Here is a 23,918-nt window from a genome sequence, read left to right as displayed (position 1 = left end):
TCCCTGCATTAGAAACCTTAAGACAGCACTTGTAGATTAAAAAAGAAGTATGAGGGAGCCCAAGCTTACCCATAGATACCCCTCATTTAGCTAAAAACTCCAGGGCCCTGTGTTCCTAAACTACTTTAGCTGCTTTGTTTTTTGGAGAGGTCTAAGACTGCAGGCAGGCCAACATTGTTGTCAAGAACCAGGGAACCAAGTTTTGTTCTGCAACTTTCCTGTTCACACTGAGATGTCAGAAGTGTCAGGGCTTGGAGATGTCAGCTCTCAGAGGTACCTGAAGGTCTGGATGGGGACTGGAGAGGAAGTTCTGCATTTGTGTGCAGAGACAACAAGCCATGCCATCCTAGAAAATGGACTCTTGGTTGCATGATCTGCAAAATGCCAGGATCCACAGGGAGATAATTCACCACATACACCTTGTCAAGGTGTTCTCCTGGGCTGTTTAGCAATCTTACATCCTCATTTGTCTCAGAGAAAGCCTGGGCTTATGTTAGTCTCCACTACATGCACTGCCTGGTTATTTTGAATGTGTCTGTGAAGTCTGGTTCAGCTACCATGAGCACTTAGTAAATCAGGTCTATTTCCATGTAGTTACACTCAGGATATGTGGTCACAGTGGGGATCAGAGTCTGACATCTCTGACAGATGTTTGCTTTTGTTCCTGTGCTTCAAGAAATTTACTCCAATAATTTTCAATATGGATACAGAGAGTTAAGTTCCTGAACACTAATGAAGGTCATGGGGAAGAAATTCCAGAGCCTCCTTAGAAAATGCAATTGATTTATGCTATGTAAGAAAACAGAGTAGTTGATTGTAGTTGTCCATTCTGGCTTTGAAAAACAATTATTCTCTTGGGTTGTTTGGCTGAAAGCTGGTTTCCTGCTGATGCAGAGTATAATTTTTTTTAGTAAGAGAAAGAATGTCAGAAATAATGTGGGAATTTTTGCAGTGTGAATCCATTTCTAAAATTATCTTTCCAAGTAATTCTCATAGTTTCATAATGTGAATGTCCAAAAATCACATGGTGTTTGCAGGTCTTTGTAACTTTAGCTGCCCTGACAACAAAAAAAAGACAAAATCACTGTAAAAAATTTTAAAATATTTTTCTTTCTCTAGGAAATTTACAATAATTTGTGTAATCAATACATAAAGGGGTAAAAATAGAACTCTATTTTTTCTTATGGAGAGTTTAAACTGGGTTTGTGTTTTGTTACCAAAGTTAAATCAGACTGCCACCAGGGGATGCAAATGCTTCAGTCTTTGTTTTATAATATTAAAATGTCCACCTGTTGCTAGTGCTCTGGCAGTCTTTGAAATATGCTGCTCACTGAGGACCCAAAATGGTAGTCACTGAGGGGAAAAAAAACTACTGAAAAGATCCCTGAGTATTTGGGATTTCAGGGGCTTTTCAGTAAAGTGCGTGGCAGGTATAAGGAGTGGAGGGATGGCACACACATAAAACAAGAGCTGGGCTATGTGTTGATGTGCATTTCTGTTTCCTTCCTTTGGTGTGGGGTTTTTTTTGTTGGTGGGGGTTTTTTTTGGGGGGCAGGGTGGGGGAGGATGTACCTTAGCTACTGAAACATTGCCCAGATTGCCCATTACCGCAGTGCACATCAGTAAATGATTGACACTGAATTGGTGGTGAACCATTTTCATGTCCAGTTGTTAGAAGCAGCAAATTTCTGCTTTCATCTCTCCAGAGATGGAAATGATGCCCAGCTGTATCTGGATGGGGAAGAGTGAAAATCAGCTATAATTGTATTTCTGAAGGAGTGCTTACCATCTCTTTGTAAAGTGCTTACCTCTCTTTGTAAAACATGTTCTGAGCTCCATTCAGCTGTGTCCACTGATAACATGTAGCAGTTTGTTAAGCAGATAAAACCCTTTGTAAGGGAAGAACTAGAGAAACGAAATTGTCATTTTACCTTAAGCCTTTGTAGGGGAGGAAAGGATCTTTCTAGAGGAAGAATTGTTAGCTGGATCTGATGATAATTGTGGGCTTGGGAAAACTGGTGTGGTTTATTAGCTGTTTAACAGCCTTTCATGTACAATTAAAATGTAGCCAATCTTTGCACACATACAACACACTAAGATGTTCAGCATGTTCTCTAGCAATCAATGAGGCCAGATTCAGTGTTCTGGATACTGAATACAAAACAATGCCCAAGAAGAAATGAGTAAAGGGGATTTATTTGATAGAAAAGCAATGAATTATGTAAAAGGATCCTTCTAGAAAGAGATGGCTCAGAAAGCCCTCACTATAATTCCTTATATATTGACAAGTTGGGAAATATTCACATGACTTCCAAACCTTTACAAATTGCATTTAAATGGTTAATTCATACTTTGTTTCTTCATTAGTACTTCAGCATCACTGCCAATAATACATTATGATGCTGCTATTGCTAGTTTAAGGACAGAACAACCAGTCCTTTTTGTCTTCTACTATTTATCCTCTTAATGCCCATTTATATTTTGCAACTGTTGCAGTTATTTCACCAGGAAGATAGGAGCTATAATACATGATTGAAGCCTAAATAGTCTTTGGAACTTCATCTTTCAATCTGAAACAGTAGTTCAGTGGAGATAATATCCATAATCAGCTTCTTTGGTTATTTGCTTCTTTTTCCACACTGCCTTTTTCTTTCTGCTGTGATGAACATTTATGTAGCTGTAGGGGAACTGGAACTGCATGAAAGCTCATGGAAAAAAACCCTACCAATTTTTGTAGTCTTCAGTCAGATAATTTGCCAGGTCTGGTTCACTGCAAGGCCTTAGGAGTGGCTGTTTCAGTACAGGAAAAAGAACAGAGGTATAAGAAATTAAGTCTAAAAATGAGTCCTTCTTCCCAAATAAACAAGCTTGAGCTTGTTTAATATTTTTTATTGACTTACAGCCCCGGACCTAAGTATCAAACAGTTGTGATAGCGATAGCAATGAAGTGGCTAGAGATGAAAAAAGAATGTTAAAATGCTTGTGCCTGTATTTACATTATCTGAATACACCATGAACACTTTAGTTCTTGTGAAAAGTGCCACTTACCTAGTTAAAACTAGGTATTTTGCAAACATGTCTTGCATGTTTACAGTTTAAGTTAAAGCTGTGCTTTTTGCAGCAGAATCATTGACATTTCCCTGCTTTGCCCCCCTCATGTAGTTTCTGCAGTCAGGGTTGGACACTATGTGGGTACATACAGTGTTACTAGGCTGTGGTCACATTGCTGCAGAGTGCTGCCTTATTCCCTCATTTTTGTCATGTTCATGTGCCTCAAGATTCTACAGCAATAGCTACTTCACACTGAAAGGCACTTGATGTGGGTGAAAATGGGGAAAGGTAGACTTAAATCTGGTCACACATTTGTTCTTTGATGCACAGAAATACAGCCTCACATCTGCAGTGAACTTCAACCGGCCATTTTTGTTCCTTAGCAGGGCTCTCTCAGCTCTTGACAGCTGCAGGAGTCTGCTCATCATTGCTCCTCACAACATGAGCACTTGGACTGTAAGAACTTTAGTGTGAGTGAGTCTTTGTGTGCCTGTGATGTCCATTAGGTTAGGATTAGGAGGGCTATAAACTATGTTGTTTTATCATTGTTATTGAGCATTACTGTACAGGGCTGCATTCTTACATTACAGCCTTGATTGTAGAAAATAAAACTAAAATACTGCCACACAATTTCACTGTAAGAGTAACTCTTCTCAGCTCTAACCTTTCTGTGAGCATCAGTCTAGAATATGTGGCAGTTTTCTTTCCTTCTGCAAGTTTTTCATCAAACCTCTGAAATGTTATTCTTCCCAAGGTTTAATGTATCCCATAAACAGCCCTGATATTAATTGACTCACAGCCTTCCAATACAATTCACCTGGTTTCTGTTTCTGGCTGGAAGTCTGGCATTAGAGATGATTGCACCATCTCTAAGGTAGTCAGTAACAAAAGCTGGCAGAAAAGGATTTTAGTGAGTCTGAAGTTCACCAAAGCGTGTTTGAGCTATTTGTACTATAGGTAACAGTTTATTACTTTAGTACTGGCAAAAGGAGCTTGTAGCTTTTCCAGCTGCTCCTCTTTTATCAGCATTGCTGCACACCAGATGAATTACTATTGCGTGATTTAAAGTCAGTGAGATTAACTTAGTTTGAAATGTTCCCTAAACTACTGGCCAAGGAACCCAAACAAGAATGCTGCTATTGGAATGGCACTTTCCTCTGCTCAGCTGCTCTTGGTAGAAATCTATGTGACACAGGTTTTTTTTATCTGTGGTAAAAAATGTGTCTACAGGATGCAAAATTGCACATTGCTGTAGAGGCCTGTGATATCTATTGAAAGTGACAGCTGTCTGTCTGTCTTGCTGAGAGGCCCTAATCTCAGTCACGCTATCTGCTGTGCTGAAGAGGCCCAAAGTAGGGCAGCTCTTAAACCTCTGGTCTTGTCATCACTGTGTGAAATTTAGACATTTTCCAAGCTTGCTGGTATATGATATCCCCATGACTGTGTATACAGTTCCATTATTGTAAGATATTTCTTCAATTCTTTAAGGAGATTTTTCCCCTAAATGCGTTGACAGATGTGGGCCAAGTCCATGCTTTCTAGGCTAATAACCATTAAAAATGTGATCATTGACTTCATTAAATCTCACTATTTATTTTTAATATGTTCCAATATCAAGTTCCAATTGGCCAGTATGTCTAACAATTCCCAATAGCAAAGTTCTTGGGGAAGGAGCATAACAGCAGTTGGCAGCAATCTCACAAGGTCACTTAACCCACCAGTCCTGTGAGGTTCTGCCTTTATTTTCAACACTTGTATTTATAGGCAAAATGTCTTATTCCTTTACACATGGAAATTTTCTGTTGAATTTTTAATTGTTAGTTCTGCTCCTCTGCTTTGCTTCTTAAAGTCTTTGCCATCTGATATGCATGTCCACATATCTTTATATAATATTTCTGTAATGGAGAATATCAAGGGAAAAAATCTAAACTTTAAAAACCCATTACTTGAATTCATTTTGATTTTAAGAAAATAGGCTACCATATAATGAGAGGAAATTCAATATTCTGGTTCACTAGCTGTGAGTGAAGTTATTAAAGAAGGGTGTGCTTGTACTTTTCAATCATAATAATTTTAGGTCATCTTTTATGTGGTACAGAATTAGCTTCCTTATATGTGTGTCAGACAGATTATAATAAAACTTTCTTGAAGGTTTTTCACTCTTTCCAACAGAAGACTTCCCTTAGATTTAACTGTTTGGGATTGTATTACAGCAAGTGAAAGTGGATAAAATTGTTTAGGTCATTTTGGGAGCTGTTTTGTTTAGCACACATCTATCACATGTTTGTTATGAGTAGGCTTGGAATTCCTGAAAGTAGGCAATTGGTATATAGGTTTATAAAGTAGTAGTATATAAAAAGCTTTCAATTTGCTTTTTATGAACACTTGAGTCTCAAGCACAGGTCAATAGAAAAAATTTCTACAACTGCACAACTTAGCTCAGTGAGTTGAACTAATCACTACAGTGTAAAACACAACACATAACAGAGGATAATTTGCCATTTTGTTAATTGTCATTGTCTCCCAGGTAACAAATGACAGAACCAAAGGAAGTGTCCTCAAGTGGTACCAGGAGAGGTTTAGGTTAGATACTGGGCAAAATTTCTTCACTGAATTAGTGTTAAGACATTGAGACAGGCTGCCCTGGGAAAAGGGGTGGAATCATCATCCCTGGAAGTGTTCAGAAGATGTGTGGATGTCACACTTGGGGATGTGGTTTAGTGGTGAGCATGGTGCTGCTGGGGTAATGGTTGGACTCTGATGTTGGAGGTGTTTTCCAGCCTAATGATTCTGTGAATGCTGCCATGAAATCTTAACCATTCATCACATAGGAGGCTAAGCATGTTCCAGATAGGTATTTGCAGAGAGAAAGCCTAAGAACTGAAGCCCTTTAAAATATGGTCTAATATGTGCCCCAAAAATTGTACCATCTCTTAGAGTTAGGTCAACTCTTCCTTTAGTGTGGCTTATAATTGCCGTTTTTATCACCCATTCAATAGCTTTTTAAAATAATGTTTCATTGCTTCCTTCCATGCATCCCTTCCTTCTTGGGAGGGATCCTTATAAACATCCATGGAGCTGTCTTACTTTCATCACTCTGATTTTTAAAATTCTCATTTGACTTAATGGCTTGTAAAAAATGATGAGCTGCTGGTGTGCTGTGACTGGCAGGCATCCTGTCAGGAAAATATTCTTCAGTAATTAGTGTCTGCTTCACTGTTTGAACATAGTTGTAGCTTCCTACCTTATGCTTGCATTTTAAGATCCTAGGAGGAAGCACCTTCTTGGAATTCTGTGGGTGGACAGCAACTGTGAAAAATGAGTATAAACTAGAAACCTAAACCTTGCCACATACACACTTCTGTAATTAAGGTAATGAGTAATAATAATTTAAAAGCTCAAGTTCTTTCTAAGGTGCATGCTATTGCTTAAAAATATTGGTTGTTATACAATTTTAGTTGTGATTTTTTTTGGGATATAGGGAGCAGAGAATGTGAATTTAGCCAAAAGATCTTTCTAGAAAGATATTTTGTAGTTTCAGTGATATGAAAAAAATATTAACGTAGATGGAAATCACATTTTTGGAAAATCTGAATTTGCTTCTATTACTAAGTAGTGTAGTCTCACTGAAATTGGCATTTAACAAAGCACTTATTGGAGTTGTTGAGGCAGCTGGTTCTTGGTTAGGATAGCACGCCTTTCTCCGTGTCTAAGTCTGAAAATTCTGTGTATCTCTAAGGCTGAATAAATTCAGTATTCAGATATGTTTCCTTGGAAACAACTCATAATTTAAAAGCACATGCAGCAATGCAGCCCTTATGTAATTTATTAATGTGAAAGACCTAGCTCTCGTGAGCCATATTAAATAGATCAGCCTTTATTGGCAGGAAAAAGGAATTTTCTTTGATTACAAATACAGCTTTTCAAGTGCTATTAGATAGTGAGATATTCATGAGTGGGGTTGATACTGCTGCTGTTGTGCCAAATTGTGTTGCCCATTTGGGTGAAACAATTAAATCACTTTCTTCCTGAACTGTATGAATACTCAGGACAGTCTATTTACCTTAAGAACTTCCATCTTTATTGCTGCTAGAGTGCTGCAATTTAGAAGGGGTTATGCTGCTCTTCCTTTTCTAAGAATCCACATTTCAGGGAATAGAATTCCTAATTTGAGTTTAAACAAAGGAAAAATTTCCTTTCAGTTCCTTCTCAGGGCACTATTTCAGCTATGTCCTTATTTCTATTGCAGTACAATGAGTGATCCTCACAGGTCTATATTTTAGACTCATAAAAATATATAGTGTCTCTATTCCAAAGCAGTCTCCAGACTGGAATAAACAACACCTCAGTTAAGAATACAGTTCTGCAGAGTTGTTTGAGGCAGGGAATTATTTGGAATGAGAATAGCCCAGTCCTGTTCTAGGTGGCAGAAGGAAGTTGTTCATCTTCCCAAGCCTTTTAACTGCTGAGGTTCCAACCTAGCCAACCTAAGTCATGCAGCCTGAGAATGCAGTTCAGCTTTCTGAGGTGTCAGTGAAAGTACCTGTCAAACTGCCTGTGTACAAGGTCTCTATTAAGTAAATTCACTTGTCTCTTCCCTCAACCAGAATACATTACTTTTCCTTCCATTCTTTTTTACTTCTTTCCTTACAAAGCTGCTAAAATGGTCTCCTAGAGTCAATGAAGTAGTTCTTTTGGCTTTGTAAACATCATCTTTTTGAAACAAAAAACCAAAAATCAGAAGAGTTATAACAAATAATTTCTCTTCTTGAATTTATTGTACTGCTCTGAGTCTGAAAGTCTTTGTTGTCCCAGGCATACTTCCCTAAAATTGCCTACTTGGCCTGATGGGCTCTGTTTTCAGTTCACTGACATGCCTGAGATAATTCTGCAATCCCTTCTTTCTTGTGACCTTTTTTTTCTGTAATATGAACACCTCAGACTATGAAGACATAGATTTTATACTGCTTGTGTATTTTTTTAAACAGATTTGCCATGTTCCATAATGTCAGGATACCAAAAGAAAACATACTGAATGTAGCTGGAGATGTCACAGCAGAGGGGAAGTACTCAAGTTCTATCAAGGTATGAAACAAGATCTTGTTTCATTAAATATACAAAGGTATAAGTAGGTTGAGAGACAGAGCAACGGGCCTCTTATGTCAGGAAGTACTGGATACCTGAACTTAAGAAGGCTGTTGGCAATTTCACATGAGGTATGAATGTTGGTTTTTTAATTGCCTTCCAGAGATGTCTCAACTCACCTTGCTGACTCTACTGAACTTTGTATTTTTTGCATGACCCCACTTGTCCCAAAGAGTTTAGAGTTTGACTGTGTTCAGGCAATACTATTCTGAGTCTCACCTGAACGCCTCATCTGAATGAGTCAAGAGACAAAATTGACAAAGTTGCTTCTTCTCATGCTACCAAGTTGCATCTTTGTGGGGGGTAAAATGAAATGTTAGCCTCAGCATTCATTCTGTGCTTTCTATTCATTCAGGAGGTTAAAGAACGTTTCAGTGCAGCTCTGGGATCCTTGTCCAGTGGCAGAATTATGATCACAGGACTTTCCACAACCAACTTAAAGCTTGCCTTGGCAATAGCCATTCGCTTCTCAGCAGCTCGCTGTCAGTTTGGACCCACTGAGGATGAAGAAATACCTGTCCTTGAGTACCAAACACAGGTAAATACTTTGGAATTCAATCTACAGATTTCTATATAGTGAAACTCACATTCAGAGCTACTGTAGGTCACAGTGAAATTAAAGTTGTCTATGTCACCTGAAGTATCATTCTAGTACAGCTGTGGGGGTTCATTCCAACTCAAAACATTCTCCTGGCATGACCAGGCTTTTAGAAAGAGTTCTGGAAGAGCAAAACAAAAAAAAATTCATGTTTCTCTGAAGTAGCTGGAAGCATTTGTCTTTTAAAATAGTAACCTTGTAAGAGAAAGGCTGTCTTACATACACATGCAAAAGCACTGCAGATGTAGAAAGTAGTGTTTGTTTCAAAATATCAGTGCTTCTTTTGTTGCTATGCTGTTTCTCATTTGTAGCCTGTATGCTTTAAAAGTACAGAACTCAATGACATTCATTGTGGAAAATTCTCAAGCTAATAGTGATTTAAGAGGATTTATAACCAAGGTTTACCTGCAGTTGATGCTGATGAGAAACACTTTTTGCTCTGAAAAAAATAAAAAAACTGTATGTAGAATAACTGGGAAAAGGGGAAAACTCAGATCTGCTGAATGACAGAGGTTATTATATAATAAGTGCTGAAAACAAACCTGCCCAGTTGGTCCTTGCAGTGTGGGTGCCTTTTTCCAAGTTGACACTTACCTTGCAATGCTGAAAGATTTGAAAGATTTCTTGAGTTTCTGCAAACTGCTGGAAGGTGCCTTCCTTCCACCATTTCTGAACAAGCCAGGGTGTGCTTTCCACTATTCTTAGAGTCTCTCAGTTTTTCCCAGTTTTGGCTTGTTCTGTGGGTTCTCCTTGCTGAAACTCTCATTCCCTTCTTCCTTTACCACAAAGACTTTCAAGCACTTTTTCTTTTCCTTTGTGAGCCCCATGAAATGGTTACAACCTCTGTATGTTTGTACTGAGGAAACTTATGAATCGTGACTGACCCTGGCATGCCAGACATTTTATAAACACATGGCAAAAATATGTCTTTGGTCCCCAAAGCTTCAGTGAACTTTTTCCCAGATTTAAAAGAATGCTTATCACAAATTCATGAAATGTGAGAACTAAAACAATATAACCATAACTTGTATAAAGAGAACAATAACCACCTATGACATAATTAAATGTAATTAAATTATATTATAGGTGGTTATTGTTCTCTTCTCCATTAAGCAGATTTCCATTTAGAACACAGTAAACATTAACGAGTTGGTTCAATATAATAACTATTAAAAACATATATCAATTTGTAATCAAATCAATTTAATTCTTTTTTTTTTCCAGCAATGGCGTCTTTTACCTTATCTGGCTGCTGCATATGCCTTAGATTATTTCTCAAAGTCCCTGTTTGGGAACTTTGTAGAGTTTTTTGCAGGTGTTTTGACAAAGGACAGGAGTCAGAGACAGGTGAGATGTTTACATATTTCCTCTTCACTGAGTTCTTACTATAATAATCTGGGAACTGTTAAATGGAAGACCAATTTAGAAGTCTTATGCTTTCTTATGTCAGGAATGATAGAGCAACGTGTCAGAAATATGGGGCATTCAAAGTACTGATTGAAGTTGCATTATGAATATATAACTAATCTGAATTCAGATTAGTTTTGATGGAGTGATTAACATTTTATTGATTTCTGTGGGATTGAAGGTTGTGTTCTCTTGCAGAACTTTTTATCATAAATATATTATGATGTTGTAAATTCAGCTTATGACTGTTGTAAATGATTATACGGGGAGCATATATCAAAGATTTTCTGAAAATATCTTAATTCCTGCACAGACTCTCTGAGTCTGACTTGAGTTTGAAATTCAAATTCATGCATTAAAATAAATATTTTTAATGAAAAAAGTTGACTTCTGAGCCTTAGTACTGAATTTTTCATCCACAGTCAGCCCACTGGAAGTCATCCCTTTACAGAGGAAAGTGTTTAATCTATGAGTCTCTGTGCAAGGATTGATTCTTATCAAATTAACTGCAGTATTGTGTTTTTACAGCATATAAATTTTATATATTTTTATAATTTTTGGCAATAAAACATTTTAAGGCCTACGTACTGCTGTGTATTGCTCAGGTCTTTCTTAAGTCCTCAAGCTTTTTTTGGCTAAAGCTCACTAAATAATTTTTACTAATGGTAGAGTATTTTAATTTCTCCTCTTTGCACAAAACACAGAAGAATCTATTTGATTCAGGTTTGATATCAGGTTTTTACCTGATACTTAATCTCTGGATGTCTGCAGTGCAGTCACTAATCTTAGGGGAAACAATGGCTATGAGGAAAAGTCATGATAGGAAAGAATCTTGCTTTTAAAATTTTTAAGAATGTAATTCTTATGAATTCCTTTTGTTCTACAGGAGATCTTAAAACAAACAACATCAATCAGGGAGATGCTCTTAAATAAGCTTTGGTTGCATCAAGCCCACATCTCCAAAAACCAGAATTCCAAATGCATTTTCAGAAGAAGGTCAATAGAGTTAGTGTTAATTCAGGCCACTATGATTCTCTGGAATCTCTGAGGGTGTACATAAAAATTTTCCTCCTCTTTGCAAAACTGATGATTAAAAGATCCGTGAGAACTGTGTAAGGCAATAAGCTTTAAAACTATCCTATTGCTGGCTAGGGAGAGATACTGCTTATGTCACAGAGGGAATAGAAGCTTTTTCTGGGCAGGCCACCCTCAACCACCTGCTTCTCCATTTTTGGGAGGGAAAGCTTGGCAGGTGGTGAATTAACTCACTCAATGCTGTGCCTGCTGGTACAGCTGAGCTAAGATGCACCCATGTGCCCATTACCTGACACAAATTATTGCTGTCTCATATAGGAAAGTTGGTGCTGAAGGTTCCTCAGTTGTGGCAGGGTTTTTCTGTGGCACCAAAGTGTACACTTTGCACTTACATAGATCTCAGAGACTTTTATGTCTGTATTGCCAGTTATTGTTCATTATAAAGCAGCACGTGTATCTATGGCTTTAGCTGGTCACCAGCTTAATTTCTATGAAAGTTAGTCCTCATTTATAATTTGTTTTTCACAAAGGCTGATTTGGGACGTGAGATTCATGCTTTGTCTGCTGCCAGCAAATCACTGGCATCTTGGACTGCTCAGCAGGCAGCCCAGGAGTGCCGAGAAGCTTGTGGAGGGCATGGTTACCTTGCCAGTAAGTTACAGACACTGCATGCACTGATCAGAAAGAGAATGGTTATTTTGATGTGTTCTTTGTGTTCTGTTGTGCTATGATTTCTAAATTTTAGTAATGTATTTAGAAAGTATTTTATCCTCATATCCATATTTTTAAATCTTATTTCATACCCGAAGTCTTAAAAAAACCCATACAGGATATGCACCAGTGTTTGGACAGACTGTACAAGTAATTCAGTCTCAGTTTCAAATATAAAGATGCAGATTTTATAGATGAAAATTTCTCTTGCAAGTTTAATGCCACATTTTTGTAAAATCTTTACTGTACAAGGTAATCAGTGAATTTTCAAGTTCATCTGTTTGTAGCAGTAGTTTTAGGTACAGGAATAGACAGCATTTTGTCACAGAATAATTATTTAATCTCTCTTAGCTTCTACTAGTATGTTGCAATACATTAAACTGTGCACTTGTTCTTAAGTGAATCGTCTGGGTGAAATCCGAAATGACAACGATCCAAACTGCACATATGAGGGAGATAACAACGTCCTGCTCCAGCAAACCAGCAACTACTTAATGAGCTGGATGAACTGCATAAGAGGTATGTATTCATTGTGGAACCTTGCTGCACCTAACAGTATGTAGCTAATGGAATCAGGAGGTAATTTCATACTGAAAGCAATTGACAGTCATTTAATAATTTTGCGGAACATAAATAATGTGCTTCAGACTCCATCATATGGTGCATTCCCAGTACAGAAATATTTGCTGCAAGAAATATTCTTTCTTCTGTCTTGCAGCAGCTAGCTAGATGTTTTGCCATCCCTAATCAGGTTAAGCCATATCTTACTCCCTGAGAAGTGCAGTTTAGTTCAATTGAATTGCCTCAGCATTGCATCCAGGTCTGAAGAGCTATCTATCTACATGGGCAGATAGTCATGGCCTTTGGTTTTAAACTAGACGATGAGAGATTTAGATTAGATGTTAGGAGGAAATTCTTCTCTGCAAGGGCAATGAGACACTGGCACAGGTTGGCCAGAGAAGTTGTGGATGCCCCATCCCTGGAACTGTTCAAGGCCAGGCTGGATAAGGGTTTGGAGCAATCTGGTCTAGGGTCCTTGTCCAGGATGGGAGTGTTAGAACAAGATGACATTGAAGGTCCCTTCCAGCCCAAACCATTCTATGATTCTGTGACTCTGTATTGGTAAAGTCATCATAAGTCTGTTTATTGTACTTGGAACAGTTCATATCACCTGACTTGGTAGCAATATCCATCACCACATCTTGTAGTTCTCTAGATTTTGTTTCAGTTTTCCAGGAAAGAGTTTCACTAGCATCTTACAGAGCTGGAAAACTCAGCAGTTGGAGTTGAATCTTATGGGGAAGAATTACAGGCAGTGATGTCAGGTTTTTCCACACTTGTCTACCAGTCCTCTTTTGGCTGGACTAGGCCATAATAAAATAAGTATTATGGTCTAATTGCATCTGGCCTGTCAAGTGTATGCATGGCTTTGTAATAGGCTTTTAGTTCCAAAAAGTCTGATTTCTTTTCTCATAAATCATTTTTATTTTCTCTGGTATTTCAGATAAAGCTCCTTTTGAATCCCCTTTGGGAACAATAAACTTTTTGCAAGACTACCATCATATTCTTGGCTGGAAATTCACAGCCATTAGTGTTGAAGATTGCATGGACTCCTCAGGTAGGCTTCTGCTGTTATTAGACTGATTCTAGAGCTTTAAATTCCTTTCCAATGGAAAGGATCCAGAGATTTGAGATTCAACCTGTGCTGCTTATTAGATATTTGTCATGTTTGCTGACATTTCTTGTATTACATGCATTTTTATTTACTAAGAACATAGTTTGCATTTCAAAACACATTCAAAATATGCATTTTTGCATTTTTCATATGCAAAAATGAATTTCCCCAAAATTAATTTCTGGAATGGAAGATAGCATCAGGTATTACTTTTTCTCTATTCTTCTCTTAAAATAGCATCTCTGAGTTAGGGTTTTTCACCACTGTATTGCTGTTTTCCAGTTCTAAGGGGATTAATTGCCACTACCTTCTATCACTAAAATAGCTTCTTTTAGAAAACCATACAAGGGATTTACAAGCGTGTTGAAAAGGCATGAATTTCATCTGCTTTTGACTGATGCTTTTTGTTGTATAGAGAAAAATTAGTAATGGTGGAAAAAGAGTTCCCTGTAGTTTTCCTGCTTTACTCTGCTATAATCAAATCAAGTATGACATTAGATGCTGTTCCCATTTGTGTATCACTGAGCCCAGATTGGCCCTTGGACACAAAAGTTAAAAAGAATACCAACATAATGAGAGAGCAACAGCACATGTTCTCTCCTCTCATGCAATACCTACTGAACCAGACCATAGTTTAAAAAATGTCTGAATCTGCTTCTTGATCCATTCTGTTAGAAACTGGACTGTTAATCTAAATGCCTTAATTTAGGCAGCATGTGAACGCTCCCTATACCGTAAGGTATCCTCTACATTAAATCTTCAGCTGAGAAACAAGCTTCCTGGATTCATGCAAGGTCTTCATGCTGAATAACTTAATAATAACTTTTGAATAACTTTTTACCTTTATAGTCCTAGGCTGCTCTTAGAAATATGACACAATTATGTGCAAAGCTAGTAATTTAAATGTGATTACATTCAGCCACCAGTGAAAACAATGGTGCAAGTCACATGCTTCCTGTAACTGTGGACTGTCTTCTGTTCTTGTACTCTCAGAAGAGACTTTGTACCTTGCAGGTCTAAGCCTTCATCTGAAAAAAAAAACCAACAAAATTTATTCAAGTAAGAAGTCTAAACTGAGCTGTGGATACACCTTGTCTTCCAGTTTGGGATCAGTTTGAAGAGGTGTTTGGCCAGACATGATTATGTCTTCAACTGTACCCTCACAATCTGACTGTTATCCCCAGATATTTATTGTATCTACATTAATGGAAAAAGTGACATGTCAATGGATTGATTAATTGATGGTTTCACTTTTCATCTCAAGTAACAAAATCTGGGGCTGGCAATAGAATTTTCATGTGACTTTTTGCATCATAACTGTGAATGTTAAAAATTTTGCTTTTTTCTTTTTCATAGTTCCTTTAGCAGCTTATAAATGGTTGGTTTGCTATCTGCTCCGAGAAAGTGACCTAAAAATGAATAAGGAGAAGCAGGCTGGACAAAGTGATTTTGAGGCAAAAAACAACTGTCAGGTAATACTTAATAATCTTTCTTATTTTATATATTTCTTTTCATCCAAGTCTTTCAATTTCTGTTAGTTTTATCTTCTTTTGTCATAAAGTACAATTTCCTGAACCATAAAGCAGCAAGTCAAATAACTAATAAAACTTAATACCTGACTGTGTGCATTGCATAGAACATGTTAGCATGATGACAGTTACCATCAGTAGAAATCTTCCAGGATATATTCAGGATATATTTCCCTTCAGAAAAGTTGCAGGCATGTGCTGTGTGATGTCTGCAATTTTTGATAGCACAACTTCTGAAGACTAAATCTGTTAGAATTAAATACACTGCAGCATCTTATTATTACTTCTCCATCTTCACTTGTGGCCAAATACATAGTGTAGGAAAGAATCTTGCTCTGGCAGGTAGGTAAACTAGATGACCTAATAGGTCTTTTTCATCTCTAATTCCTATAGTGCAAAGTACTCATGAAAGATACCAGACTGACAGCATTGGAACCTGAAAAGGAAACATTGACAGTTTACATATAGCAGATCCACTCTCTCACCAGATAGTTTTAACAGCTAGGAATGGCTTAACTCCAAATTTCAGTATTTATCCCCAAGCTCATCAGATTCCTCTACTACCTCCATGAGAAAAATTGGCTCACATCCAAAGAATGAGCACTTGTCATTTGTCATTGGTCAGTTCCCTGAAGATGGCTGGTGTCATTTACTTTATCTGCAAAGCTAAAAAACAGCAAGAAGGAATAGTCAACATTCAACTCTGCACCTAGAAAGTCCCAGCCTGTCTTCAACAGGGGATGATCTGTGTGAAACCACTAACAGGGGGAGAAAATCTTTCCTGCTTTTACCCTAGAAGCAGCTTATAGAGAAATTCTTCAGGGTCAAATCCAGACTGGGAATTGCCAGAAACTCCAGGCTGATTGCCTGTCAGTAAGCCAGGTTTTGATGAAGCTGGTGTTTGGGCCAGTGCATTAGAATGGTGAGCTCAGAAGTATGAAGATTTCCTTATCTATTATATTTAAAATTCAAAGAGGTTTGGGCACACAACTGCTTTTGAGATAGGTGTAGATATACTTTAGGTCATTAGTTTTTCTTTTCTCTCTACAATTCATCCTCAGGACAGCAGGACTTTTTATTTTAAATGTCATGCCTCAAAAACATTTGAAAATGATTTACAAGCTATGCTTTGAAGACATGTACATATTTGATTTAAAACTTTCTGGGCATGAAGAAACACTTTTCTATCAGCCCAGTGGTTGACTAATACAAAATATTTGTTCGTGCTATGGGGGATCTGGAAGAGATTCCTAGTCTATCCCTAGGTTATTTTGGTTTGGGCACAGCTTGATAGAAACAGTACAGAAGTGCAAGCAATGTGAAAGAGGAAAATAGAATTATAGAGGAGAACAACAGGAAAATAATTCTTAATGTTTCATTTGGGATGTTAAGATGCATTTCATTCTGACTGGGGAATTAGCATATCTCAAAAAAAATCTAGTAATGGGGCAGTCCTTCTTAATGCTGCAGGGAATAAAGGATGTGTATTTTGCTGTTTATAAATGTATCTGAGCTTGGACATAAGTGTGCCACTGGGCAGCTGCTGTTGAGAGAGACAGTGATCTTTGGAATGTGACTTCTGTATATGCTGCCATGGATCTAAATGCAAGGATATTGCAATTATTTAAAAGAAAAGAATTAAAATAATCAACTAATTCTACAGGGAAAAAATCAAACACCCAAACCTTAACAAAATCAACTTAAAACAAACATGAATTACATCATTGCAGCAAGTCAGCCAGGACAGCAATGGCATCATATTCCCCTGCTGTTCATCAGCTAGAGTGTTGTCAGTCAGCCATCCATTCCATGGCAGCACAAATAACAAAGCTGAAGTATATAAATGTAGACAAGTGTTCCTATGTTAGTACATACAATCACTAAGGTTATATACTTTGCATTAACAGTAACTGGTGACTTGTCTTTCTCATCAGATAGCTGGGAAGGACTAGATGAATAGTTCCTCCAAACCATAGTGCAATCTATTACAATCCATCAACAGAATCCACTCATGCTAACATGATCAGATTTTTTTTTATTATTTGAAGGGACTGTAATAATTTTTCAATAGGAAGATTTGTATCCTCTTTATAAAACTCTGGATCATATTAAACAAATATAAGCCTACCTTTTTCATCTTAGATTCACGTAGGTTTCTTAACAATCCTAAAATCAGCAGCCCTGATTTTACATTGTCTTCTCTCTGATGTAGCTTCTTGATGCCATAAAGCCTGGCTGAAACTGCCAAATTACACTGGTAATAGGCATTCCATCTTACTTCTAATAGGCATTTCATGAGACATTCCATAACTAACCTTTGCACAGACATTGTGGGAAGTGTTTTCTCCTACTGTAAGAATTTTTCAAACTAGATCATCACACATGAATCAGCAGAACTCCACTAACTTCACCAATGCCATTCTGCACAGGCTGAGGACTGGTTCTCTGTGTTTTGCTGTATTTTTTTCCTCAGTGTTTGTGTTTTGTTCCTCAGTGTTTTTCTCCCCTGTCTCCTCAGGTGTACTACTGTCGGTCTCTGGCTCTGGCTTTCATTGAGCAGACAGCCTTACAGCGCTTCCACGACTACAGCCATGATCCCAGTGTCCCAGCAACTCTGCAGCCAGTGCTGAGGCATCTCAGTGCTCTCTATGGGCTCTGGTCCTTGAGTAAACACCTGGCTGTGCTCTACCAAGGTGAGGTCAGCTCCCTGAATGTGCTGTGCATGTCACTTTTATAAAAAGTACAAAAAGTACTCCCTGGCCAGGGCAGGGAATCCTAGTGATGATTTATGTTACAGCATTTTCTTACTGCTTATTTAATACGAAATAATCATTCTCGACCAAATATTCAGGAGCAGGAATCTGCAGTGAAAAATTAACCCAAAAATCTCTGTCTTACCTCAGAGATGATGGAGAGAGAAGAGGTTTTGCTGTGATCCAGTGCTTGTGTGAGAGGATGAGGGATAGGCAGCAAGATGCTGTAGTGCAGCTCATTACTGCAAAAGGCTCTGCATAGCTTAGATTAAGAGTTTTGCAGTCAGCTCATTAATGAAATACTGTCAGTTCGATTACACAGGTGCAGTTACTTACTCTTGACTACTGAACTCATGAACTTGACAAAAAGTTTTTATCAATGTAATCTTAACTGGTATAAGCTTCTCTGTGAATATTTTTTAGGTGGCTATGCTTCAGGGGAACAACCTGGGAAATTTATTCAGGATGCTATTCTGAAGCTCTGTTACAGGGTAAGCCTGTTTATTGTAATTAAATATATAGTATATAAACACTAAAAATGAGATACATAGCTTACAGTCATCAGATTATTCTGACTTCATGGGGTAAGTTAGCAGGATATTACAGTAATGGTTTCTGAATAATTTTCTGTGAAGTTTAGCAACTCACTGACCCTGAATCTAGTCTTAATTTATTTCAATAAATGGAAAACAATATGTCCTACCAAACAACACCATAGCATTTTTGGCCTTGCAATCTTTATTAGAAAGCCAGTGAAATATTTTAACACAGTTCTTTTTATTTAATTTCTAAGTGATTTTGTGGGGTTTTTTTCTTAACACTAAAGCTTTCCAAACTGCAACATATTCTTTGCAGGTCAGCAGCACTTCAAAGAAGAATCTGGTCATTATATTTTTAAAGTCCAAAATGATTCATGTTTATATGTGTAAACAGCACCAAATTGGTTAAAATGTGTTTAAAACCCCCTAGGTAAAGGAAGAAAACATTTGAAATACAGTCTTTTTTGGCAGTTACCCTGGGAGTGAAAGAAATTGAAATAAAAGTAGGCTACTAATTGTGGATTTCTCTTAAATTACCAAAGCTGGTACTTTATGAAAGTAATTTTTATGCTGCTCTGTAGTTCAGCCATAGACAACTGCAGAAGTTGTCAAATGTGTCTCTTTTGGTTTTAAACAGTTGAAAGATGATGCAGTTGCCCTGGTTGATGCCTTTGCTCCTTCTGACTTCATTCTCAATTCTGCCATTGGTAAAGCAAGTGGAGAGGTAAGAAAACCCATTGTAAAATTTGTAACTTTAATCATGAAGAAGATTATTGCCTGTAATTAGCCTTAACATATTCAAGACATTTCACAAGTACAAAAGAAAAGAAAGACAATTTTTCAGTGGAAAATACTGCCAGAGTTAAATTGATGTCAGCAGAAAATGAACTTTTTCATTTACTGCTTCAATGGGAGACTTGTATTGCTGTAGTTTGCTGTTGTGGGCATCTGTGCACTGAACTGAAAAAGGGCTGAGAGAAATTTTTGGTGTAGTTACACAAAGCTAGAGTTAAGAGCATAAGAAGGGCCATACTGGATTCACTTCACAGAATTCTCTGTGGCTGACAGGGATGGATGTTCAAAGAGAACACTGGGAAACAGATGAAAAAGTGAGGTGTTCTTTTCCTGATGTCTCAGCTGTTGGCAGTTTAAGAGATGTCTCATGCCATAGGTTCTGTTTGTATCATTCTCTTTAGTAGCCACAGATGTAGCTATTCTCCATTTTTTCCCATCCATTTTCAAATTCAGCTGTCATTTGGCTTTTATCACACCATCATTTCTACAATTTAACTATGAGTACTTTTAGAAAATACTTCCTAGTCCCAGTCCATCTCTATTTACCACCTATGGGAGCCTTTTCATTCCTCTGACAGACCTTGTTTTCCTTCTCTGTGTATTTTCTGCTTCTGCCATATCATTTCTGAAGTGACTTAACCAGACCTACAAGCAGGACAGGACTCGGGGTGTAGGTGCACCATGGAGTTGGCTACAACAGCTCCTGGTCTCTCCCTTCCTTTTTCTTTTTACATATTTCAAGATCTGTCTTTTTTCCAAAATCTCAGCAACCCAAAATTCTTGCTTACTGATCCAAACCTACTCATCAGGGCTGAGCTGTGGGATAACTATTCTGCAGAGACCAGTGTCACAGCACAGTAGTTTGGGTTGGTGTGGATGGATGCTGCAGACAATCCCTGGAGCCTGGGGAGCCTGCCAGGATGTTTGACAGGAATGCTGCATCAGACTCCGTGGTTTTCAGTATTTCATGTGAATTCTTGTCTGAAGTTGCCCCTTGTTCCCATGGTGATCCAGAAATACAGAGGGCAGAACAGATGTTTCTAAGCTGACCTAACACAATGATTACTTTGTTAGCAGTCTTTACAAATGAGGCAGGAAAGGCTGGCTGTACCTATCCAGCCATCTCCTAGAGGGTTGTAATCATCACTGGAAACTTTGTTTCCATTTCTATAAGTTTTTTGAGGATTAAATTGATGCAAGAGGTCATGGGAGGGGAGCTCTGAAGGTAACTCTTCAGAGAAAGAACATAGTTTGTTAGAATGTTAAAAGTATCTCTATTGGCCAAAAGCCCATTTTAACACATTTCTCTGGCTCTAGCAGAAGCTGTGAGCAGATGCTTTAGGCAGAAATGTAAAATATGGTACAAGTACACAGTGATCCATTCCTAGAATAGTATCCCCTCTCTAGCAGTCACCTGGAGATTTCTTATCAGTAGCTGATAAAGTTGTCAGGATGGATTTGGCTGGCTCTTCATTGGGTACCTCTTAGCTCTTGCAAATGCAGAAGCCATAGAGACTTATTAATATTAGATATTATTAGGAGTATAATATATGAGAAATGCATGTAGGAATCTAAACACTTCCTCATGTACTTACTTTTTTATAAATTCATTGAATCATTGAGAAAATAATTTTAATCAGTGCTATTCAACCCATGTTCTATAAAATTCAGGAAGGTTTTCTGAATTGCCTGTAAGTCTGTGGTTTTCAACTTGTGTAAATATTTACACAACTGAAATTCAAAAAAGGCTGCCAATCCCTCACTCAAAATGCTTATTAAAGATCATTGTCTCCTGGCTGTCTAAGTTTAATCCTCTATTCATTGATAGCTTTGCACCTTCTAAGAACCAATGCAAACATTTTAGTAAAAATTACAGTATTTTAAAGAATAGATTATCCGAGTACAACAAAAATGTGAATTTAATACAGGATAAATTGTGTTGTGCTGCAGTGGAGTGCCTTGCACTGTAAGCCACAGATCATAATTAGAGCTGAAGAAAGATTTCAAATTTTTTTATAGGCAGCTTTAAGCCCTAAAGAAGAATTCAGATTCTCTTTAAAAGGAACTTTTGATGGTGTGGATAATTTCTCCATAAAAGTGAATCTTTATTTCTCCATAAAAGTGAATCTTAATCTCAGCCTAAGTCTGTGAAGGTATTGCCACATTTATTTCAGGATTAATTAAAACTTGTTAGACAATATTTAATCAGAATTAGAATGGAATAAGTAGTTGACATTAGGCCATGTAATCAAGGTAAAATATATTTAATATTAAATGTATTATATTTCAGTATTTATTTATGTTATCACAGATATTTAGGACCACAGCATCTTTTGATGAAGAAAAAAGGCATTTCACTTTACCTCACTGACTGCTTTTATACTACATTATTATTTTGTTACACTGTGCTCTCTTACTGCTGAAAATATGTTCTTTCTTTTCTGATTTTTCTATAAAGTTGTTTAAAGTTTTCAGCTTCTGTAAATTATGAATTAACAAATATTGTTAAAATTCTACTTTTGCAAAGTTTGTTTCTTTTTAACTCTTCCACAAAAAAATTGCAAATTAGTAAAACGACAAATAAGCAATCTGCTCTCGAGAGAAGAATTTCTTATGCTCAAATCAAACAGTTCACACTGGGAAAGAAGTTCTGTTCCTTTCCAGAAGTGTGTTCAAACAAAGATAACAGCAGCTGTCCATGAGTGCTTTCAGACACAGCCCTCAGGTTTGGACAGAACAAAGATTGGCTTAATCTAATCTTGTTTCCAAATTTCTACCTTTGATAGTACAACTCCTGTCAAGTTGAAAACCAGAGATAATAAAGGTTTCTGGTTTCCTGTTCTTATCCAAGGATGGTCTAAATGATTTATACAGAAATCTGATGTTTACAGTACTTTGAAATTTTGTGCTTATTGTTCTGTTTGTTCTTGCCTGTACATAATTATTCACATTTGTTATCTAGAAATTCAATCAAAATCTCATTTCAGCCAATAAGTTAACTTAATAATTTGTCTTGTGGAAGTTTTGTTTCCTCTCTGTGCATTAATCCTTTTTAATTATTATTTTGCAGTTATACAAAAATATGTGGGGAGAGATCCTTCAAGGCAACAAAGCTCTGAGCAGACCTTCATGGTGGGCAGAATTTTGCATGAATAAACCTGTTATAGGCAGGCTGAGGTCAAGATTGTAAACCAAACAGCTTTTAAGAGTCTGGATAGGCCTGAGATGGATACCTTGTGACAAACATCAGGAGGAAATGAGGCCATATGAACGCTGAAAATGGAACGGATTTTCACTGAGAGGTGCCAGGTTTTAAAATAACTTTGAAATCAAGTCCAACTTGATCTGAGGGACTGTTAACTTAATAATGACAAGATCAAGAGCAACACATCTGCACACTATACATATTTACTCAATTAAATTTAAAAAATGAAGATTTATTTTAATCATTGCTTTGCAAAGTTTATATTAAAAAGATTTTCCAATCACTCTCTTGTTGTTATTTTCATATTCCAGAAGGTAAATAATTTAAAAAAAACATTTTCCACCAGGGATTATGAATAAGCTGATAAAGGCAAAAAAAAATTAGGACAGGCTGGACAAAACCTGTACTAACTATGATTATAGTGAGAGAACATTGGGAGAGCATCTTTCCCTCTGCTCCCCTGTCCTCAGATTGCAGAGAACCAACCTGTATTGCCTTTCAGAAGACCAGAAAGGAAGAGGTCAGCACAAGCAATGGTTTCAGTGTCAGCAGAGGCAGCTGTCTGTCCTTGGGGGCACAGGATGTCTCTGGGAGCTTGCTGGCTGCCCCAGGTCTGAGGAAACAAACAGAAACGTGGCAGTGTGGAATGATGGCTCTGATTAGTGGCACACCCTGTGTTGTCTTAGCTCAGAAGTGGGAAATTGGAAACAATCACACTGTTAGCTTTTAGCTGAAAGGAATGTTCTTTCAGTAAAGATAGCTTCTTAGCCAGACTAAGAGTAGTCTTTAAATGTTAATAATTTTACCACGTCAACTTCAAGGTCAATTAAAAATTATCACACTCCAGTTTAAAAACAAAAAAGCCAAAGAAAAATCTGAACTCCAAAGGCTGTTGTTTATAGTCCCATTGGAAAAATAGATAAAAGTTACCCTGTTAAACTGTATTTTTTTTCCTTAATTTCTTTTTCTTCACCAGAGATAGTCAGTGTTGCCTGTGGTTTTTCTGCCTCTATTCTTTCTTCTTTTCTAATGAGGTACCTTAACTCAGGATGTCCTGATAGAAGCTCTTTTCTTGCAGTTGAACTGTAGGAAAGTTTAACCTTCTTTGCTAAAAAAAACCAACCTAGTATAAAGTGTTTCTTTTCTTTGAACTTTTTTGCCTCTTTTAATAAAGTCCAATAGGTGGCATCATCCTATGGAAGAAAAAATAGATCAGTTAAACAGCTAAACATCTATCATTAGATGTTATGGGGTCATGGGGTATCCTGATTATCTTTAGGAATTTTCCATATCAATGGAGCATCCAACAAGTGTCTCTGAAGGAAAGAGGCAGAGCTTGTAATGGCCAGTATCCAATGTGAACACCAGGAACTCTGGCAGTGAAAAAGGCACATGGAGAAGAGATGCCATGCTGCATAAAATGTAGTAGCATTGATCTGCCAGTCCTCATTCTGCACTATCAATGCTGATCAGCA

At 37.4% G+C, this 23,918-nt stretch overlaps 1 protein-coding gene across 3 annotated transcripts in view; it reads left to right on the top strand.

Moving 5' to 3' along the window:
- The window catches only part of ACOX3 (acyl-CoA oxidase 3, pristanoyl), a 31,929-nt gene extending 9,203 nt beyond the window's left edge, over positions 1-22,726 (top strand). For all 3 annotated transcript variants that reach the window (XM_066548673.1, XM_066548674.1, XM_066548675.1), the window contains 11 exons: positions 8,040-8,136; positions 8,552-8,734; positions 10,019-10,141; positions 11,767-11,887; positions 12,347-12,466; positions 13,452-13,565; positions 14,979-15,094; positions 17,670-17,844; positions 18,328-18,395; positions 19,081-19,167; positions 22,309-22,726. In XM_066548673.1, the coding sequence (XP_066404770.1) occupies positions 8,040-8,136; positions 8,552-8,734; positions 10,019-10,141; positions 11,767-11,887; positions 12,347-12,466; positions 13,452-13,565; positions 14,979-15,094; positions 17,670-17,844; positions 18,328-18,395; positions 19,081-19,167; positions 22,309-22,428 (1,324 nt within the window). In that variant the 3' untranslated portion in view covers positions 22,429-22,726. The remainder of the gene's footprint in view (positions 1-8,039; positions 8,137-8,551; positions 8,735-10,018; positions 10,142-11,766; positions 11,888-12,346; positions 12,467-13,451; positions 13,566-14,978; positions 15,095-17,669; positions 17,845-18,327; positions 18,396-19,080; positions 19,168-22,308) is intronic.
- Positions 22,727-23,918: the final 1,192 nt, after the last annotated feature.

Source organism: Molothrus aeneus, chromosome 4 (genome assembly GCF_037042795.1).
Source record: "Molothrus aeneus isolate 106 chromosome 4, BPBGC_Maene_1.0, whole genome shotgun sequence".
NCBI classification, from domain to species: domain Eukaryota; kingdom Metazoa; phylum Chordata; class Aves; order Passeriformes; family Icteridae; genus Molothrus; species Molothrus aeneus.
This window is presented reverse-complemented; position numbering and strand designations above follow the sequence as displayed.